Source organism: Ctenopharyngodon idella, chromosome 14, assembly GCF_019924925.1.
Source record: "Ctenopharyngodon idella isolate HZGC_01 chromosome 14, HZGC01, whole genome shotgun sequence".
Taxonomy (NCBI): domain Eukaryota; kingdom Metazoa; phylum Chordata; class Actinopteri; order Cypriniformes; family Xenocyprididae; genus Ctenopharyngodon; species Ctenopharyngodon idella.
Window position 1 is genome coordinate 20,931,875 of NC_067233.1, and position 21,087 is coordinate 20,952,961.

A 21,087-nucleotide genomic window follows, 5' to 3' on the forward strand; every position below is an offset into this window, starting at 1 on the left:
CACAGTGGATGAACTGCTGTTTTCGTTCGATCATCTGACGATTTCTGTGATTCTGAGCTTTAAATCTGATGATTTCTGTGATTGTGAATGTAGAAATGAGTGTGAGCTCCAGTTATCAGAGGGTTTGTGAGGGTCAAGGGTTGAGCTTGAGCAAATATAACCCCTATAGCGGGTCAATCTGATCTGTTTGTGGAGGGTTGATCCTACAGAGTCTCTAAAGGGACAAATATGAGATGGGAGGAACAATGATTGAAACTTTGATTTCACTCGCAACAAAAGTTTTGATTTATTTTTCCTCCCATCTCATATTTCTTCCATCACCATGTCCCTTTAGGGACTCAGTAGAACAATGTGTAAATCAGATGATGTATAAATCAATTGTTTTAACTTCCAATTCATTTAAACTGTAGTCGCTAAATTGTTAAATAAGGTTAGATGGATACTACTGTCACTGCAGTACCACTTCAGTCTGAATCCACCTTCGATGTATCAACTCTTTTCCCACCATTGACAGAATTTTCCGGTGATCCGTGTTTCCACTGTTATACGGTAGGGGGCGCTATGACGCGTCTTCTGAAAGAGTACAGAATCTCTGGATCAAAACAGACGAACAAGAAGCAGAAACAAGCGATAAGATCATTGCTGACGCACATTGTTTTCTTTGAAAAAAAAACCCAAATGATTTTCTCAGCTTTTTCTTCAAAGTGTTGCTTTTATAAATGAAACTTTCCCACATTCAAGTGTTGATTAAAGTAAAGTGCATGAAGCTAGACTCTGTTATATTGCGTGTTCAGATATTCATACATATAAATATTCTTGGGGCCACATTACATTTTTGTGAAAATTATCAAATGCGGCGGGAAAGGAATTAATATGTTGCAATTTTAATAATGTCGAAGAATTTTCTCACAGTAATTGGAATGTTAAGTGTATAATTGTCATCTTGTCACGATGCAATAAATGGTCCCAAAATAGGCTAAATATTTATTTATTTGAAGATTGGGGGGGGGGAGATATGGAATTATGGTTATGATTTTTTGTATTGGATATCAAGTTTCTTTAAGAAACAAAATAGTATTTTTTCTGATAATGTGTAGATCTGTGACTTTAGTTGTAGCAGCCGAATCGCAGAATTTGAATTTTAGGCGCGTGCGAACTTTCGTGTAACTATAGCAACAGCGTTTTTATCCGCGTAGCCGATCGCTTTATTGTCATTTCATATAGACGAGCAAAAGGTTATTATATGACAGATTCTTTTAATAAATACATCAAATGCAGCGCGTCCGTACGTGTCATTTATAGGCACCGTCGTCATGTATGTAATGAAGATGCAGGGTCACGTGTGTGTTGATGCTGACTTTCACACGAGCTCCAGTTTCTCTCATTTGGATCCGAATTATAACAGAAACTCCATTAGCGCGCGCTTCAGGTTCTCCAGCTGTGCACGCGCCTGCGCTGCTTGATCAAACTGCGCGCTGATGACATTATGAGAGAATGGCTCTGTGTGCCTATGATGATGATGATGAAGATGATGATGATAAGCGCGTGATCGCATCTGTGTCGGACTTTACCAAGGGTCAGCGGAAGCGAGCGCGTGCGTCTCGTTTACCTTTGATCTCGGAGTGCAGCTCCAGTGCGACCGAATGAACGGGATGATTTGAGGCTGATGCGGGTTTGTGCGCATGTTAATCCAGGTCAGAGCCGTTATAATAGAAGCTCTTTTGTTGCGGCTCTCTGGCCCGGATCGGTTTCATCTAATTGTGGGTCTCTCTGTAATTGAGCACACCGTCAAATTCGGTTCGTTCTCGCAAAACTTTTCTTCAAGTGCTTCGACAAGAAGAGATTGTGTCTGATTTCACCCGCGTTTCGCAATCCGGCTTTATTTCCGCACGCAGATTCCGTGTTGACCACATTCTTCTGATTGTACATCCGATGCAGGCCGTCATACGAGTCCGCGGTCAACAAAGGGGGGCGTCCATAAAGAGCCTTTGACCAGTGAAACCCGAGATCCTAAAAGCTTCTCTTGAGTCATAGAGGCCGAGGAAAAGTTCACTGGAGCTTCACATCTGACGGAGAGATGACTAGACTGCCAGAGCGAGCGGAGACGCGGTGAGGAGCGCGCGCGTCTGGACGAACGAACGGACGGTGAAGTTTTGTGCGGCTCTTGGCGCGTGCGCGTTCTTGGCATCGCTTGGCTCACAGATGAATGAAACTCAATCCGCGTTAATCTGCTGCTCTTTCTAGGAGGTATATAGCGGCGCTGCGCGCGCGATGGACGCGCATTGAGCATGTCCGCCGCTCGGCGAGCTTCCGACAGCGTTCCGACAGCGTTCATCCGGCACCATGGTGGAGCACAGCGGCCTGGACATCATGTGTCTGAACAAGTACGGCCCCAGTTCCTCCTCGTCGTCGTCCTCGGACGCAGAAAAGAAACTTTTCTCCAAGCTCAAGGTGAGTTTGACCAAGAGGTACCCGCAGAAGAACGCGGAGACTCTGAGCGCGCAGTACGGAACCAACCTGCTGCTGATCGGCGTGTCCGTGATGCTCGCGCTCGCGCAGCACGGGCCGGCGGTGAAGGAGGAGCACCTGCTGACCTTCATCACGGTGCTGATGCTCATGCAGCTCGTGTGGATGCTCTGCTACATGATCCGGAGGGAGCGCGAGCGCAGCCCGCTGCCGGAGAGAGACGCGCACGCGGGCACCAGCTGGATCCGAGGTGCGTCAGCAGCGCGTTTAATTGACGCCTTGCTCTGTGAGCGTGAGAATGATTGTGCTGTTTGATTGTCGCCGTTCAGGGGGGCTGACGATGCTGGCGTTACTGTCGCTCATCATGGACGCGTTCCGCATCGGCTATTTCGTCGGGTATCATTCCTGCATCTCCGCCGTGCTCGGAGTCTATCCCATCATCCACGCGCTGCACACCATCTCTCAGGTGAGAACGGCGCCGCGAGCGAGCGCGCATCTGTCACGCGCCTGATGTCGAGTCACATCTATTTCGTTTCAAAGCAGCTTTACATAAATAACAGAGTTAATGTTGCAAAGTTCTTCAGTTATGAAGCGAATTCAGTTTCAGATGTACAGACTCTGGTGTCATTATTACGCTCAGTAACTGTAAATGTTGCAAATGTTAGTTTTAATATTACTACGCTGATGTTTGGGCACTGATGTGTGTTTGCTCTGATCGCAGGTGCATTTCCTCTGGTTCCACATCAAAGACGTCATCAAGAAATATGAAACCTTCGAAAGGTACAGCAGAGATTCAGTCTTAAAGATGCATGAGAAGTTCTTCAGAAGCTGTGGATTATAAGAATTTAACTTATATGTTTATGAGTGTGCAGTTATATTCTTCTTTATAAAGTCTTGTTCCTGAAGTTCCTCCACAAGCTGTGTTTGATAACAGAAGAACACACACACACACACACACACACACACACGCACATCATTAGAAAGAGTCGACATTACACAAACAAGAACAGATTTTATGTGTAATCTGACTGTAAGAGCCTTATTATCAGGCTTACGAGTTCAGCGGTTTCTGTCCATCTCTGAGCAGGTGTGTGTGTGTGTGTGTGTGTGTGTGTGTGTTGAGCAGGTTTGGAGTGATTCATGCCGTCTTCACGAACCTGCTGCTCTGGTGTAATGGAGTGATGTCAGAGGCTGAACATTTCCTCAACAACCACCGGAGACGCTTGACCGCCCTGGGATACGCCAATATCTCAACAGGTGAGACGAGTGTGTGTGTGTGTCTGTGTCTGTGTGTAAGTGTGTTTGTGTCTGCGTGTGTGTGTGTGTGTGTGTCTCTGTCTCTTCATGTTTGTGGTCAGTTGTCACGTCACTTCACTCAAAGAAAGAAATGTTGAACTCATTCTGTGGCGTGACTGAAATCATCATTTCTGAGAAACATCACAATCACTTGTTCATTTTGTGGACGCTTTTGTCTAAAAACAGCTTGTAGAACAATACAAACACAACAACAAAAGCAATCGATCCTGAAGAGACAGTAACTCGAGACGCGCTGCAGTGAACTGACGTATAATGAACTGTTCTGAGCTCAGATCTGAACGCTTTAATACAGATTGTTCTCTTTTGAAAGAAGATTATTGCAGTAACACTTCAAAAATGTATGATGGTTATGAAAATATGTCATTGATAAACGTCACAGTTAACAGGTTAAAGATATAGAGCTGCTGATGTCCTAACACAGGGTTTCAGTGATTTTTCAGTGGAACAGTTTGAGAGTAAATGACAGAAAGATGATTTTTAGGTGAAATAATCATTAAAGCTGAAACAAACACTCATTTACTGTTCAAAACAAGATTCAGTGAGTCATTGAGTTCTGTTGAGCTTTCTATTCATCAAAGAATCCTGAAAAATAAATGTATCACAGTTTCCACAATAAATACGAACTGTTTTCAACATTGATAATAATCATACATGTTTGATGAGCAGCAAATCATCATATTAGAATGATTTCTGAAGGATCATGTGACACTGAAGACTGGAGTAATGATGCTGAAAATTCAGGAATAAATTACACTTTACTATATATTCACATAGAAAACAGCTGATTTACATTGGAATAATATTTCACTGTTTTTCTGTATTCTCTCTCTTATCCTGATCAGGAGCAGAAGTTTTTGTTGGTTTGCAGTAGTTTTGTTCTGAACTGAATCGATTCAGTCTCTAGATGGCGTCAGAGAGTCATTCTGCACATTCATGTGTTTGTTGTGTCTCTGTTTATTGAATTTCTTTAAATTCTATTCTAACTTTATGTAAAGTCTGACTGACCCTCTTCATGTGTTTCCACAGTTAATAACACTGTTTTCACTTTACATTTTATATTAGTTCCCATTTCACTTCACACTTCATTAACTAGTGGACCTTATTATAGTGCATTAATTAACTGAGAAATATGTTTGTTACAGTATTTTTTTTATCTTTGTTAATATTAGTTAATTAAAATCACAACTGTTCGCTGTTAGATCATGTTCACTCGGGTGCATTAATATTAACAGATACAACTTTTGATTTTAATAATGTTGAAATTAACAAACTAAGATTAATAAATGCTGTAGAATTATTTTTCATTGTTAGTTCATGTTAACTAATGCAGTTAAATTAAACTGAGTTTTCTGTATATTATAGAACATTCTCTCTCTATTTTAACACTCCAGAAATCTTCATTCTCAGTGTTTTTGTCTTGTTTTCCAGCACTAATATCTAAACAAAATGACTTCAGATATTAAGTCTTATCAGAAAAATTATAATTTTTCATTAATCAAGACTGAATATCTTCAGTCATTTCTCTTCTCCAGTAAATGTATCTTGATTTAAGAATGTTTAGATAATTGTGCTGAAAACAAGACAGAAACACTGAGGAAGAACATCATATTTTGCAGAACATCAATGTTTGATAAAGTGGATCTGTGACGAGAACCTCCATTCGACATGCTTAATTTCAGATGGTTTTGCACAAGCTGATGTGTGTGTGTGTGTGTGTGTGTGTGCGCAGTGGAAGTGGAGCCTCACTGTAACTGCACCACCAGCGTCTGCTCCATGTTCTCCACCAGCCTCTACTACCTGTACCCCTTCAACATCGAGTACCACATCTTCGTCTCGGCCATGCTGTTCGTCATGTGGAAGAACATCGGCCGCACGCTGGACCGCCACAGCAACCGCAAGCGTCCCAGCACACGCAGTCCGGGTCTGCTGCTCGGGCCGCTGCTGGGTCTGCTGGCGCTGGCCAGCTCCGTCACGGTCCTGGTGGTCTACCTCATCCACGTGGAGAAGTCGGAGCAGACGCGCGAGGCCGCCATCTCCATGTTCTACTGCTACGGCGTGGTGATGCTGGCCTGCATGTGCGGCGCGAGCGGCGCCGGGCTGCTGGTGTACCGGGTGGAGGACTGGCCCATGGACACGGGTCAGAACCCGTCGCGCACGCTGGACACGGAGCTGCTGCTGGGCTCGTCGCTGGGCTCGTGGCTGATGTCCTGGTGCAGCGTGGTGGCGGCGGCGGCCACGGCGGGACGGAGCTCTCCCAGCTTCCGCTGGACCTGCCTGGCGTACTCGCTGCTGCTGGTGCTGGAGAAGTGTGTGCAGAACCTGTTCATCGTGGAGTCGCTGTACCGCAGACGCAGGGAGGACGAGGCCATGGCGCCCGAGATCTTCTCTGTGACGGCGCCGTACGACGGCATCGTCAACCGTGCCTACGAGACGCAGGACAAGCGCTGCGCTCCTCTGGACGCGGAGCAGAGCGAGAACAGACAGGGCTTCGGCCGGAAACACGCCGACGTTCCGCTTCACGCAGGAAACCGTCTCAACGTGACAGCCGGGAGGAAGAGGCAGATCCTGAAGAACATCACCATCTTCCTCTTCATGTGCAACATCTCGGTAAGGAGCGGCCGAAACATGTTTGTTGCTCTATGGAAGCCTGTTCAGCCACATAAGAAAAAAAATACTAGTATATCATAATTAAGACACAAGTCCCAGTTATGATGCTAAATCATAATTATGAGATAAAAAGTAATAATTATGATATTAAAAAGTCAAAAGTATGATTTAAAAATTTTAAATTATGACATACTAAATCAATCATTTGACTTTTTAATCTCATAATTTTAATGTAGTATGTCATACTTTCATTTTTTTTTTTTAGTATGTCATAATTATGATTTAGTATGTCATAATTTGGATTTTTTATCTCATAATTATTACTTAGTATCTCATAATTATGTCATAATTATTTTGTAGTGTCAATTTCAACTGTCATAATTTTGACTTTTTATTTCAATTATGATTTAGTGTCTCATAATTGTGACTTTATCTCATAATTATGGTTTAGTATGTCATAATTTTGACTTTTAATCTCATAAAAAGATTTACCAAAGCATGATTTTGTCTGTATTTGGCAGAAATGGCTTTCCTTGTTAAACTGATCAGTCGCCCACAAACGAACATTCTGTCATCATTTACTCGTACACTGAAGAAAACATAGAAACAATTTTTGCTCAAGTTATGACAAGTTATGGTTTGAATTAAACATGAACTTTTGAAGCAGAGGGACTGAAACAGTGTTTTGTTTTGAATTAAGTTCATTTTTCTGACCCCATTGGCAGATATTTGTTCTTCAAATGTGAATTTTTCATTTTTCAGTAAATCTTAATATCTTCAGTCATTTCTCTTCTCCAGTAAATGTATCTTGATTTAAGAATCTTTAGATATTTGTACTGGAAAACAAGACTGAGGAAGAAAAAGATTTTTGCAGTGCAGCTTGAACATTCTGCTAAACATCTTTTGTGTTTCACTGAGGAAATAAACTCGCACATGTTTGAACAAGCGAGTAAATGACGACAGAATCGACATGTTTCGGTGAATGTTGTTTATCAGGGTTTAACCGCAGCAGGGCTGTTTTCTCTCTTCGTTCAGTTGTGGATTCTTCCGGCCTTCGGCTGCCGTCCGCAGTATGACAACGCTCTGGAGCAGGAGACGTTCGGCTTCAGCGTTTGGACCACGGTGCTGAACGTCGCCATTCCCATGAACCTCTTCTACCGCATGCACTCGGTGGCGTCGCTCTTCGAAGTCTTCAGGAAGGTTTGAGCGTGTGTTGAGGATGAATCACGTGACTTAAACGGTACAGACTTTATCTGGTGCTCAAATACTGTACAGACCATCATTCTCCATCCATAATGAGGGATCGGTGTGGGTTAATCATCTGATCAAGTTCTCATGGATTTGATTGGCTCTTAAAGACATTCTCAATAAGTAGACGTTCTCAGGCCTGAAGATTCTTCACACACTCCTCAATGTTTACAAACCACGTCTTCAACTGAACAAGGATGATGTTCTCTTATATCGAGTTCTCCAGCGGGATTGAATCCTGAATGATTTTAGTACACTGTCTGATTGGAAAATCCTTGAATCTTGCAGGCCATTGACCTAAAACTAGTGCATATTGTACTTTAACTTCAATCTTTTTTGTAGTTTGTCTCGGTCTGTTAGAGAAAAAGAAGCATAAAAACACTCGCTGAGACAAAACACATGAATCAAGACTGAGACTCTCTGAGATCTCCAGTGATTCTGATGATTTTCTTCAGATGGTGTCGTTGTGTCGCTTGTACTGCGGAGCCTCATGCGGGAAAAATATGTTTATGATGGGAACAAATGATCAGTTCCCATACCGTGTGCGGCTCCGTACTCTTCAGACGTCTATTTCTGCATCTTTATAGCACAGTGTGTTACATATAGCCCATGTTTTGAAATATGTTGTAAATGTATCTCGTCTGCATTGCTGTTGGTTCTGTGTGAAGATCTGTGTAACTGAGGGACCGACGGCTTTTACACACTCCTACAGGGAGAGAAATGAGATTTCATCCGTGCGTTTATGGATTTAATGGGAAGTTCAGCTGGGATTCTGGATTGAATATATTATTCATGGTTTTGCAGGAGGCTGATTGTTTGTTTTGGAGAATCGGTCTGAAGTCCAGATGCTCACGACACACACACACACACACACACACACACTCACTCACTCACTCACTCTCGCTCTCTCTCTCTCTCTCTCTCTAACACACACACACACACACACACACACACACACACACACACACACACTCATTCACTCACTCACTCACTCTCTCTCTCTCTCTAACACACACACACACACACACACACACTCACTCACTCACTCACTCTCGCTCTCTATCTCTCTCTCTCTCTAACACACACACACACACACACACACACACACACACACACACTCATTCACTCACTCACTCACTCTCTCTCTCTCTCTAACACACACACACACACACACACACACACACTCTCTCTCTCTCTCTCTCTCTAACACACACACACACACACACTATCTTTCTCTCTCTCTCACTCATATACACTCACACATACTCTCTCTCTCTCTCACACACACACACTCTCTCTCTCTCACACACACACACACACACACACACACACACACACACACTCACTCTCTCTCTCTCTCTCTCTCTCTCACACACACACACACACACACACACTCACTCTCTCTCTCTCTCTCACACACACACACACACACACACTTTCTGCTCCAGAGGTTTGTTCTTACACCTGCTCCTGAATGTGATTATGGAAAGTTCTCACGTCATCCGTCGGAGGAAGTTCTTCGGTCTGAGCAGAAGCGAAGTGAAATCGCTCCTTTCTTTCAGATGTAGATGTTTGACTGTTGATGTTCAGCAGACAGTAAACGACTTTATCATCAACCTTTTTTTGTTCTTTTTTAAAAACGTGTCCAAACACACAATGAAACGCACAAGTGCAGCACAATGATAAGATCTGTGGCACAAACCTTTTCTGTTTGTTTATGCACTTTCACCACAAATGAATACATGTGTGTTATCTTCAAATAAATGAATAAAATATTCTTTGATGTAAACAGTCCAGTGGCTTCAGAGCTTCTTTGAAACATGAAACGTCCTTTAACACACGTTCCTTCATCATCGTCTCGTACATCCTTCACTATAATATTAGTTTTCTCCATATAAACGGAGCTGAACGTGTGTTTGTTCTGCTGTGTGTGGTTTATTCCTCAGATCGTCATGCTTTCACTGCTGGATTTACCGCAGCACATCTCTGAAGCTGAAGCTCCATAATGAAGTCAAATCTAAACATTTATTCAGACTGAGTTAATAAAGCGTCAGCTTCAATTTCAGGCTGAAGACACTCGAGGAACTTCATCCTTCAGTCCTGTTCTGTTCTTCATGTGGAAATGCAGTTGTTTTCATGACCTGCTGAAGAAATTTCAGGTCAGTTTAACTATCATGTATGGCGTGTCATCTATTTGAGTTTCTTCCTTTTTTTAAGCAAATGAAGATATTTTGAAGAATGTTTGGAGCCGAACATCATCAAACCACATTAACTGATGCTCCTCAGAAGAATGTTCCTCATGATGTTCTCGTTTTCAGCACAAACATCTAAAGATTCTTAAATCAAGATACATCTACTGGAGAAGAGAAATTACTGAAGATATTAAGTTGGCAGATATTTGATCTTGTTTTAAGCTCAAAGTCACTTAATTTTGATACATTTTTCATTAAACAAGTCGTAATATCTTCAGTCATTTTTCTTCTCCAGTAAATGTATCTTGATTTAAGAATCTTTAGATGTTTGCGCTGGAAAACGAGACAGAAACACTGAGGAAGAACATCACTGATTGATGTCAGAAAGTGGTTTCAGAGTTGGAGTCTGTGATTCATTATGAAGACGGATTAAGAAGAAAAACATTCGTTTCTTTTAGAACATCATCACTGATGAATGAATCCCAGTAAGAGCAGAATCTTCTTCAGACGCTTTCATCATCAGTGAGGATCAGGGTCAGTGTGTCTGTTCTCACATCAGTGAGGGAAAAGCCCTTCAAACACAGATGTGCTCCAGCTGTGCACGCGTCCGTCTGTCTGACAGTTCAAGGTGTTCTCGTTTGTCATGAAATCCCACAATCCCCTCTGGCTGGATGCATCTGGATGTTTGTTTGCTCACACGACATCGAGTCCCAGAGTGAACATCTCTCGTGCTTCGAGTCTTCAGCAGCACCTGAGGCCTCTGACATTATAACAGCAGCTCCTTCGCATTTCACACATATCTGAGAATTCCTGACCTTTTCTGTCGAGCACGAGCACAGCCTGATCTCTGCACTGACAGACTGCGGATGATCGAGTCGCACTGAAGTGCTGTTGTCTGATTCTCCGATGCGCGTGAACGCCTGTAGGCGGCGCTCGTGTCCGCTGCCGCATTCATTGAGGATTGTTGCACTGATTTGAATGAATCAATCTTCAAAGCAAAACTCCCGCGCGCGAGCAGTGAACGCTCATATGAGAGAATGGACGCGCAAAATAATGCTGTTTTAGTTTGACATTTGTCTTGCATTTTGTCATGTGTGTATATATATATATATATATATATATATGATGGTGAAAGAACTTCACACATCTCGTCTGCATTATATTTCATGGATTACCAACATGCAAACAATGTGACATGCAAAAATAAAAAGAAAAAAGGTGATATAATTATTGAATTGTGTTCCATATATAAAGGTCGTGTATGAAGCTGTTTTCCGCTTGTGATTCTTTTTTTCATTCACTGCATATCCAGATTGACATGAATGTGTGTTTCTCTCTCTCTCTTTCTCTCTCTCTCTCTCTCTCTCTCTTGCTCGCTCTCGCTCAAAATAGCAGTGCACAGTTCCCTGGCGCTCAGAGAGGTCGGACTACCGTCGAGCACACACACACACACACTTATCCGCGCGCCCGGATCATCTGGACCCGCTCGGTGTCGGATTCCCTCTTTGATCGTGCTCGTCCGTAATGCGGGACGCACCGGCACCGGAGACCGCGCGAACGCACGCGCTCGCACACACCCCCGATGGCGACCCGTGAGCGCGCCGGGACCCAGCATGCCCAACCGAACCGAACCGGAGCCGCGGCAGATGCTGACGCGCGCGCTCACCGGGTGCCTGCTGTCCGTTCTGATCCTCTGGACTTTGTTCGGGAACATCCTGGTGTGCGCCGCCGTGCTGCGCTTCCGCCACCTGCGCAGTAAAGTTACGAACATCTTCATCGTGTCGCTGGCCGTGTCGGACCTGTTCGTGGCCGTGCTGGTGATGCCGTGGAAGGCGGTGGCGGAGGTGGCCGGATTCTGGCCGTTCGGCGCCTTCTGCGACATCTGGGTGGCTTTCGACATCATGTGCTCCACCGCGTCCTATCCTCAACCTGTGCGTAATCAGCGTGGACCGCTACTGGGCGATCAGCAGCCCGTTCCGCTACGAGCGCAAGATGACCCCGCGCGTGGCCTCCGTGATGATCGGCGCGGCGTGGACTCTGTCCGTGCTCATCTCGTTCATCCCCGTGCAGCTGGACTGGCACAAAGCCGCGGAGTCCAACGTCACCGGACCGGACGACGGCGACAACTGCGACTCGAGCCTGAACCGCGAGTACGCCATCTCCTCGTCCCTCATCAGCTTCTACATTCCCGTGGCCATCATGATCGTCACGTACACGCGGATCTACCGGATCGCGCAGATCCAGATCCGGAGGATCGCCTCGCTGGAGCGCGCGGCCGAGCACGCGCAGAGCTGCCGGACGAACCGGCTCGCGTGCGCGCACCACAGCAGCCTGAAGACGAACTTCAACCGCGAGACCAAAGTTCTGAAGACGCTGTCCATCATCATGGGCGTGTTCGTGTGCTGCTGGCTGCCGTTCTTCGTGCTCAACTGCGTGGTTCCGTTCTGCCACAACAAGCCGTCCGCGGGCCTCCCGTGCGTCAGCGACACCACCTTCGACGTGTTCGTGTGGTTCGGCTGGACCAACTCGTCGCTGAACCCCGTCATCTACGCCTTCAACGCGGAGTTCCGCAAGGGCTTCTCCAGCCTGCTGGGCTGCCGGAACCGCTGCCGGACTCCGGTGGAGACGGTCAACATCAGCAACGAGCTCGTGTCCTACAACCAGGACACGCTGTTCCACAAGGAGATGGCGAGCGCGTACGTCAACATCATCCCGAACGTAGTGGACGACACGTTCGACCGGATCTCGCAGCTTTCGCGCGACGACAACGACGAGGACGACGTGTGCACGGACTCTGTGTGCGATCTGGAGTGCGAGGCGGACGTTGCGGAGCGTCACGCGCCGTTCACGCCGAACGGCATCCGCTGACCGTGAGCGCGCGCGCCGCTGCTGGACTGTGTTCGGACCCGTGAACGCTCCGCATACTGTTTCTGAGCAGGTGTGTGTCACGCGTACAGGTGTTGACACGTGACCGCGCTGCTGTGGAGCCAGTGAGTCGCGCGCAGTTATCATATGATGATGATGATGATGATGATGATTTAGTCAGCACGATCAGAAAAGAGAAGTTAAAGCAGGGAATTTACTGCTGTTAGTGCCTGAAACCCTTTAACTGATTAACTGGACAAACAAAATGACTGAAGATATTAACTCTTGTTTTATGAAAAAATATTGAAAAATCTTTGTTTTAACATTATTTCTCATTCAGTTTCTTGTTCATGTTTTAAGCAGACTTAATTTTTCAATATTTTTCAAAAACAAGACTTCATATCTTCAGTTATTTCTCTTCTCCAGTAAATGTATCTTGATTTAAGAATGTTTTAATATTTGTGCTGGAAAACAAGACAGAAACACTGAGTTTCTACAGTACAGATATTAGATCTCACTTCCGGTTCACTCCTCACAAATCAAATGAATTATATTGTGAAAAATGAACCCAAATAACTTCATCTGAAATCAAAATGATGAAAATAAGCAACTGTGAAAGCTGAGTGATTAATATTACACCTCACAGACCTGCTCTCCGTCACTGAGTAGATATATGAGGAACACTTTATTTTAGTGTCATTGTTACATGTAGTTACTATAGTAATAACTGTAAATTATGCATAATTACATGCAACTAACCCTAAACCAAACCCTCATCCTCACCCTATAGTAAGTACATGTAGTTATTAATATCAGTGTATAATTACAGTGTAACACAGACACCTTAAAATAAAGTGTAACCGATGTATGATATGATATTATTAGAGGTGTAACAATGTATCGTGTCATGAAATATCACAACACAGAAATGCAACCATATGTATCATGTAGTTCACCTGACAGATTTAATGTAGCACCAAATATGGTCAGCTTCCACGTGTACTAATTATTATTATAAATGATGTATGTAAATAATGTAGGTAACACTTTATTTTACAGCCCTGATCTGCATGTGTACACACTGTACTTATTATAGCAATTACAATAACTGTGTAATAATGAGGCCCTGACCCTTAACCCATGAACTTCCCTCATATCACCAGTACTGTACTGAGTGAGTACACTGTAAGTACACATACTGTAAAATAAAGTGTAACTATAATGTATGCAGTCAGAGGTGAAGCGTGTGTCTAACAGAATTCTGTATTTTTAGCTAAGCAGAATTATGAATATTTCTATTCTGCTGACCAAATCCAAGCTTATTCAAGTCCTGGTGTGAAAACATATTTGGCATTTTAACGATCAGTACTATTTACTATATGCGTTAGAAGTAATAATTACCAAAAAAAAGTACCATTTTAACACTATTTTGGCTTTAAAGTGTGGTGAGATCAGAGTTGTGTATCAAAGTGAATCGAGACACGAGTGTTCTGTTACACCTCATGATAATATCTATAAATTAGATGTTTTTGCTGTTGCAATTCAACTCTTGCCTTCCCAGAGAACATGTTCTAAGAACGTTCTGACAGTGTTCCTATTAAGTTACAAAAATGTCATTTCTGAACGTCCAAAACACCCCGTTTTTAAATGTTTTAAAAACATTTTTTCATGGTTATATGAACGTTAATGGAACATTCCATTGTATCATTATTCAAACATTATGAGAACGTTACATTTGAATGTTCTCTGAACGTTCTGAAACAAGCAGCAACATTTAAAAAACGTTTAACTAAAAGTTTCAGAATGATTTATAAATAATATTTTTGTGCTGATGTTTTGATAACATTATTAAAGACCAGATAACACTGAATGAATGTTCTATTAACGTTACTGGAAGAACGTTTGTTTGTTGAACGTTCTGAAACAAGTAGTAACATTTAAAAAACATTTAAATAAAAAGTTTCAGAATGATGAACAATGTATAAATAATGTTTCTGTGCTAATGTTTTGATAACATTATTAAAGGTTAGATAACTCTGAACGAACGTCCTATTAACGTTACTTGTTCATAACGTTGAGAGAACCTTGCCAGAACGTTCTGAGAATGTTTCCTGTTAGCTGTTATTAACTCCCATATCATTTTCCACTTGTAAATGCGACTTCAACGGATCGTTCATGTGCTTGAAACTCATTTCATTCCAATATTTGACAATATTTCTGATTCCAACTGTGAATGAAAGGTGGAGTCAAACGCATTGCATTATGGGATGCACCGTGTTGCACATTTTGGCAAATGCAGTAGGTCATGTGGCACACTGCACAGTGTACATACGGCAGAAACAGTATGGATCCGAACACAGCTTCCTCTGTCATCATCATCATCATCATCATCACCGTCCGTGACTCAATCCTGCCGGAGAGATTCTACAGAAGCACGGCCTTATTCCGTCTGTAACTGAACAGCCTTACACTGAGTGCAATATCCCAGAACTCCGACCGACTCCGACCGCCCCGACTTGCCAAACTACTCAAGTGCCCACCGGACCGACTGTACGCCCCCCTCGCCCGACCTGCGCAGGCGCGGGACTCCCGCCAGAATCAACACATGAGCTCATAACTCTTTTATAAAAACATTTATTTATTCCTTTATAGGGGTCATGTGACGCTGTCGTTGTTTCATGAATGAACTGAGGTTTGTTCACTGCACAAATATGATGTTCTTCCTCAGTGTTTCTGTCTTGTTTTCCAGCACAAATATCAAAACATTCTTAAATCGAGATACATTTACTGGAGAAGAGAAATGACTGAAGATATTAAGACTTAAAATGAAGTGAGTTTATGATTAAAACAAGAACAAATATCTGCCAATCATCTTGCTTTCCCTTTGAAGTTGAAACTCACTTCATTTTGATGCATTTATCAGAAATCAAGACTTAATATCTTCAGTCATTTTTCTTCTCCAGCAAATGTATGTTGATGTAAGAATGTTTAGATGTTTGTTCTGGACACAGAAACGCTGAAGAAGAAGGTGTGGTTCTGCAGGTGGAGGATGTCATCATGTCGTGTTTGATCGTGAATGTCTGAAGATCTGTTACAGGACACGTTTAATATCGTGATGATTTATAGTGTTTCATTACTGTAATGTTTATTGTTTACAACAGCAAAGCCTGTAGATTCACTGTAATGAACTGTTGCTCTGAGTGTGTGTGTGTGTGTGTGTGTGGATGTTGTTTTTCTCACACACATGAATTGAATGTACACTAACAGTCATGTGCACAGATGTTTTTCAGTAAAATGAGCATTAAAACGTCATATCTTGTACTTGTTGCAGGTGTTTCAGTAGGTCAGGTGTGTGTGTGTGTGTGTGTGTGTTTTCACTGAAACTGGAGAGCACTTTCTCTGTCTGGACGTTGTCTGTCCTGTGTTTCATCATGATCTTGTTGATCGAAGAGGCCAAAGATTTTACAGTCTATTAGACTCTGAAGCTCTTGAGAATTCATTATGATAGAATTGATTTCATTAAACACTTCATCTTCAGTCATTTTTCTTCTCCAGTAAATGTATCTTGATTTAAGAATGTTTAGATATTTGTGCTGGAAAACAAGACAGAAATCTGTTTTTTCCAGTGTACTGCTGCAGTTAACACTGATATCTCCAGTAACATGATGTTACAGAGGAGCTGAGTAACTGTATTTCTCTGATGCTATTATTTCTGATCAATACTTCAGCAGACGCTTCACATTCATCATTCAGCTCCAGCTGTGCGGCTGTAATTCAGTCTGTCTCAGGTATCGATGTTCCTGATGATCTTGATGTGAGTGTGAGACTCTTCAGATGTGATGATAATGTCATGAGGAAATCAGTGTGTGAGATTCAGCAGAATATGTCCTGGAACTGTCAGTGATCTCAGGTGGATTTCCTTCAGAAACAGTGAAGTAATCCTGGACTGACGGACAGGTGCGATCTCTCTGCTTTCAGTACGGATCGTTGGATGTTCAGGGTTCCGTCCAGAAGTCTGTGGTCGTCGCTTGATGAAATACTGGATTATGATGCACTTTCTTTCTGGAGGTAAACCAGATCCCGTTGAGCTCAGTGTCAGGTCAGGGGTTTTGTGATTCGTGTGTCACTGTGTTTTGTCACTGATCTGATCGGAAGCTTGTTAAAAAAGGCAATTACGAATTTATATCTCGCAATTCTGATTTTTCTTCTCACAATCCTGACTTTATTTCTCACAATTCTGAGTTTATAACTTGCAATTTGTATCTCACAATTCTCACTTTATTATTCACAATTCCAAGTCTGTATTCTGAAACTAATAACATTTAAAAAGTTAGATGACTTAAAATGTTTCAGAAAAAAAGTTCCATGACTTTATTTCACACATTTATTAGTTTTATTATTAGCAATTGCGAGAAATAAAGTCAGACTTTAAAACTATGAATTGCGAGTCAGAATCTGAGTTGGAATTCCTAGTTGGAAACTTGGAATTACGAGTCAGAATTCCAAGTCAGGACCTCAGAATTGCAAATCAAAAATCCTAGTTGGAAACTCGGAATTACGAGTCAGAATTCCAAGTTGGAAACTCAGAATTGTGAGAAATAAAGTCATGGAACTTTTTTCTAAAATGTTTTAGGTCGACTAACATTTTAATGTTTCTACTTGTTTCAGAACTCAGACTTTATAACTCAGAATTGCGATAAATAAAGTCAGAATTACCAGAAATAAAGTCTGAATTTAAATTTGTAAATTCAGAGTTGCTAATAATTAAGTCGACCTAAAATGTTTCAGAAAAAAGTTCCATGACTTTATTTCACACAATTATTAGCTTTATTATTAGCAATTGCGAGAATTAAAGTCAGACTTTAGAACTAGGAATTGTAAGTCAGAATCTCAGAATTACGTATTTAATTCCCAGTCGGAAACTCGGAATTGCAAGTCGAAAATCCTAGTCGGAAACTCGGAATTGCAAGTCGAAAATCCTAGTTGGAAACTCGGAATTGCAAGTCAAAAATCCTAGTTGGAAACTCGGAATTGCAAGTCGAAAATCCTAGTAGGAAACTCGGAATTGCAAGTCGAAAATCCTAGTCGGAAACTCAGAATTATGAGTCGGAATTCCTAGTTGGAGACTCGGAATTGCAAGTCAAAAATCCTAGTCGGAAACTCGGAATTGCAAGTCGAAAATCCTAGTAGGAAACTCGGAATTGCAAGTCGAAAATCCTAGTCGGAAACTCGGAATTGCAAGTCGAAAATCCTAGTCGGAAACTCGGAATTGCAAGTCGAAAATCCTAGTAGGAAACTCGGAATTGCAAGTCGAAAATCCTAGTCGGAAACTCAGAATTATGAGTCGGAATTCCTAGTTGGAGACTTGGAATTGTGAGTTGGAATTCCAAGTCGGAAAGTCGGAATGGTAAGTCAGAATTCCAACTCGGAATTGTGAGAAATAAAGTCATGTAACGTTTTTCTGAAATGTTTTAGGTCGACTAACTTTTTAATGTTATTACTTGTTTCAGAACTCAGACTATATAACTCGTAACTGTGAGAAATATAGTCAGAATTATGAGAAATTAAATCATAAAGTCACTTTACAACTCGGAATTGTGTGAAATAAAGTCATGGAACTTTTTTCTGAAATGTTTTAGGTTGTATAACTTTCTAAATGTCATGTCCTGACTTTGCTCAGTACACTGACTGACACGCTCGTCTTCCACAGACCAGCACGACTGCAGTGGTGTTGATGATTTTGTGCCTGTTTACTGCTTTTTTGTAACATTTTAGACCTCATAAATGACATTCATGATGTTTTGTTCCTGATTCTAAACAAATTCTCAGAAAACAAGACTTCTTATGTCGTTTTGCTTCTCCAGTAAAAGTATCTTAATTTGAGAATGTTTGGATGCTGCTGTTGAAACTCCAGCACAGCATCGCTTTATTACACAAACCACACTTTTCCCTGCAGTCACACTGTTTTACTGTAGTTCAGTATGTTAAGGGTGTTGGTAACACTTTACAATAAGGTTTATTAGTTAAACATTAATTAATGTATTAACTAACATGAACTAAACATGAGCAATACATTTGTTACTGTATTTACTAATCTTCGTTAACGTTAGTTAATGAAAACACAGTTGTTCATTGTTCATGTTAGTTCACAGTGCATTAACTAATGTTAAAGGATTAGTTTACTTTCAAATAAAATTTTCCGGATAATTTACTCACCTCCATGTCATCCAAGATGTTCATATCTTTCTTCAGTTCAAAAGAAATTAAGGTTTTTGAGGAAAACATTCCAGGATTTTTCTCCTTATAGTGGACTTCAGTGGCCTCCAAACAGTTGAAGGTCAAAATTACAGTTTCAGTGCAGCTTCAAAGGGCTTTAAACGATACCAGACGAGGAAGAAGGGTCTTATCTAGCGAAACAATAAACAAATGATCGCCTTCCAAGTGGTTCCAAAACCGTACTTTCGTATTCTTCAAAAAGCTTACGCTGAATGTCCTACGCCTTCCCTATTCTACTTACTGAACGAACGCAGCGCCAGTTCCATTTTTTCCGTAAGTAGAATAGGAGAATAATCCTGGAATGTTTTCATCAAAAACCTTAATTTCTTTTCGACTGAAGAAAGATTTTATTTGAAAGTGAACTAATCCTTTTAGTAATATATTATTAAAATCTTGTTAATGTTGAAACTAACATTAAGAAAGATTAATAAATGCTGTAAAAGTGCAGTTCATTATTAGTTCATGTTAACTAATGTAGTTAACTAATGTCACCAGGGTGTTTTGCAGTGATTCACACGTTTGATAAGGAGACTGTAGAGAGTAGATTGAATCCGAGCAGTGAATGAGATGTCACCTTTAGGTCAGAGCGTGTGTGTGTGTGTGTGTGTGTGTGTGTGAGACTCTGATCCTGAGCCTGTTACACTGCAATCAGATACTGAAAGAGATCCATCTGCTTCCTGACAACTCGTGATGTCATGGGGCTTTTCTTACCCAGCACACACACATTTATCCATTTAGGTAAATGAGACTTCTTTTGTTTTTATAGAAGTTTTTTTGTGATCGAATGTTTTTATTCAAACAAACAAAAAGAATCCATCAGAATCCTGAGGAAGAGCAGCTCTGAATCTGAATTCAACTCATCAACTCACTCTTAGTTATTCCTTCATTAGTGCTGCAGTGACTGTCATCCGTCTGGAGATGATATGGAGGCGTGTAAATGTTTCATTAGATTGTGTAATAGAGCGGATGCTGACACATCCTGCGGGAGGGGGGAACACTGTAATCACCGGATTACCGCGACCTCCTAATGGAATCTAATCCCAGAGAAATAATTCATGAAAAATAGCAGCGCATTCCTGCAGAAAGCACAGGTCAGTGTGACCTTAAAATACGATACAGACGATAACGTACACTGTAAGAAAATCATATGACGTTACTGGAATCACAATAATTTAAACAATTTCAGCTTCATTTTTAAAGTTATATGAGATTCAATTAGACAAGATTTTTAAAAATTAGTTGAATTGCCAAGTTGATTATACTTAAACATGAATCCAGCAACTTAAGATGAAGTACAATGTAAAAAATGTTCTTCCTCATTATTTTTGTCTTATTTTCCAGTTCAAATATCTAAACATTCTTAAATCAGCAAAATTACATAAGATATTAAGTCTTGTTTTATATATAAGAATTCATAAAAATTTAGTATTTTCCAAATATCTGCCAATAGAGTAAAATAATCTTGTTTTCCCTTTGAATTAAGTTTATTAAGACTCCATTGGCAGATATTTGTTCTTGTTTTAAGCACAAACTCACTTCATTTTGATATGAACACAAGACTGAATATCTTCAGTCATTTCTCTTCTCCAGTAAATGTATCTTGATTTAAGAATGTTTGGATATTTGTGCTGGAAAACAAGACAGAAACACTGAGGAAGAACATCATATTGATCATCAAAAATGATCATTTACTCATGTTGTTCCATATGATCTTTCTTCCGCAGAACAGAAGTTGTTTTGAAGAACACTGGGAACCAAACAACATTGGACCCCACTGACTTGCATTGGCATTGTATGGACAAAAAAAAAAGTCAAAATATCTTCATGATGTTTGTCATGTGATTTGACATTGTGAATGTGGGCAGACGTCATTCTCTCGCTGCAAATGAATGATTTTCAGGCTTTAATGTCCCTCGAGAGCGTTCGCCGTCTCTCTATAATCATATTCATGAAAGCACAGAAACACGAGCGGCTGATCCTCTGCGCAGACGCCTCGACCTACAAACACATCCGTCTGACCAGCACTGAAGCCACATCCAATCACCTGTGAGCGCCTCGTCCAATCAGCAGCGGCCGCCTCAATGTCTCACACACACACACACACACACACACACAC

General features: G+C 41.6%; 2 protein-coding genes across 2 annotated transcripts; both read left to right on the forward strand.

Annotated features, from left to right (window-relative positions):
- The first annotated feature begins 3 nt into the window (after positions 1 to 3).
- otop1 (otopetrin 1) lies at positions 4 to 9,415 on the forward strand. Its single transcript, XM_051860621.1, has 6 exons — positions 4 to 2,716; positions 2,796 to 2,932; positions 3,188 to 3,246; positions 3,593 to 3,723; positions 5,513 to 6,390; positions 7,426 to 9,415. The coding sequence occupies exons 1-6, from the start codon at positions 2,344 to 2,346 to the stop codon at positions 7,594 to 7,596; spliced, it is 1,749 nt and encodes a 582-aa protein (XP_051716581.1). The 5' UTR covers positions 4 to 2,343; the 3' UTR covers positions 7,597 to 9,415.
- Positions 9,416 to 11,079: 1,664 nt separating this feature from the next.
- drd5a (dopamine receptor D5a) lies at positions 11,080 to 16,236 on the forward strand. The gene is given in 2 exon segments (XM_051861075.1): positions 11,080 to 11,749; positions 11,751 to 16,236. Coding segments are annotated over 2 exon segments (1,545 nt in total). The 5' UTR covers positions 11,080 to 11,152; the 3' UTR covers positions 12,699 to 16,236.
- The last annotated feature ends 4,851 nt before the right edge of the window (positions 16,237 to 21,087 follow it).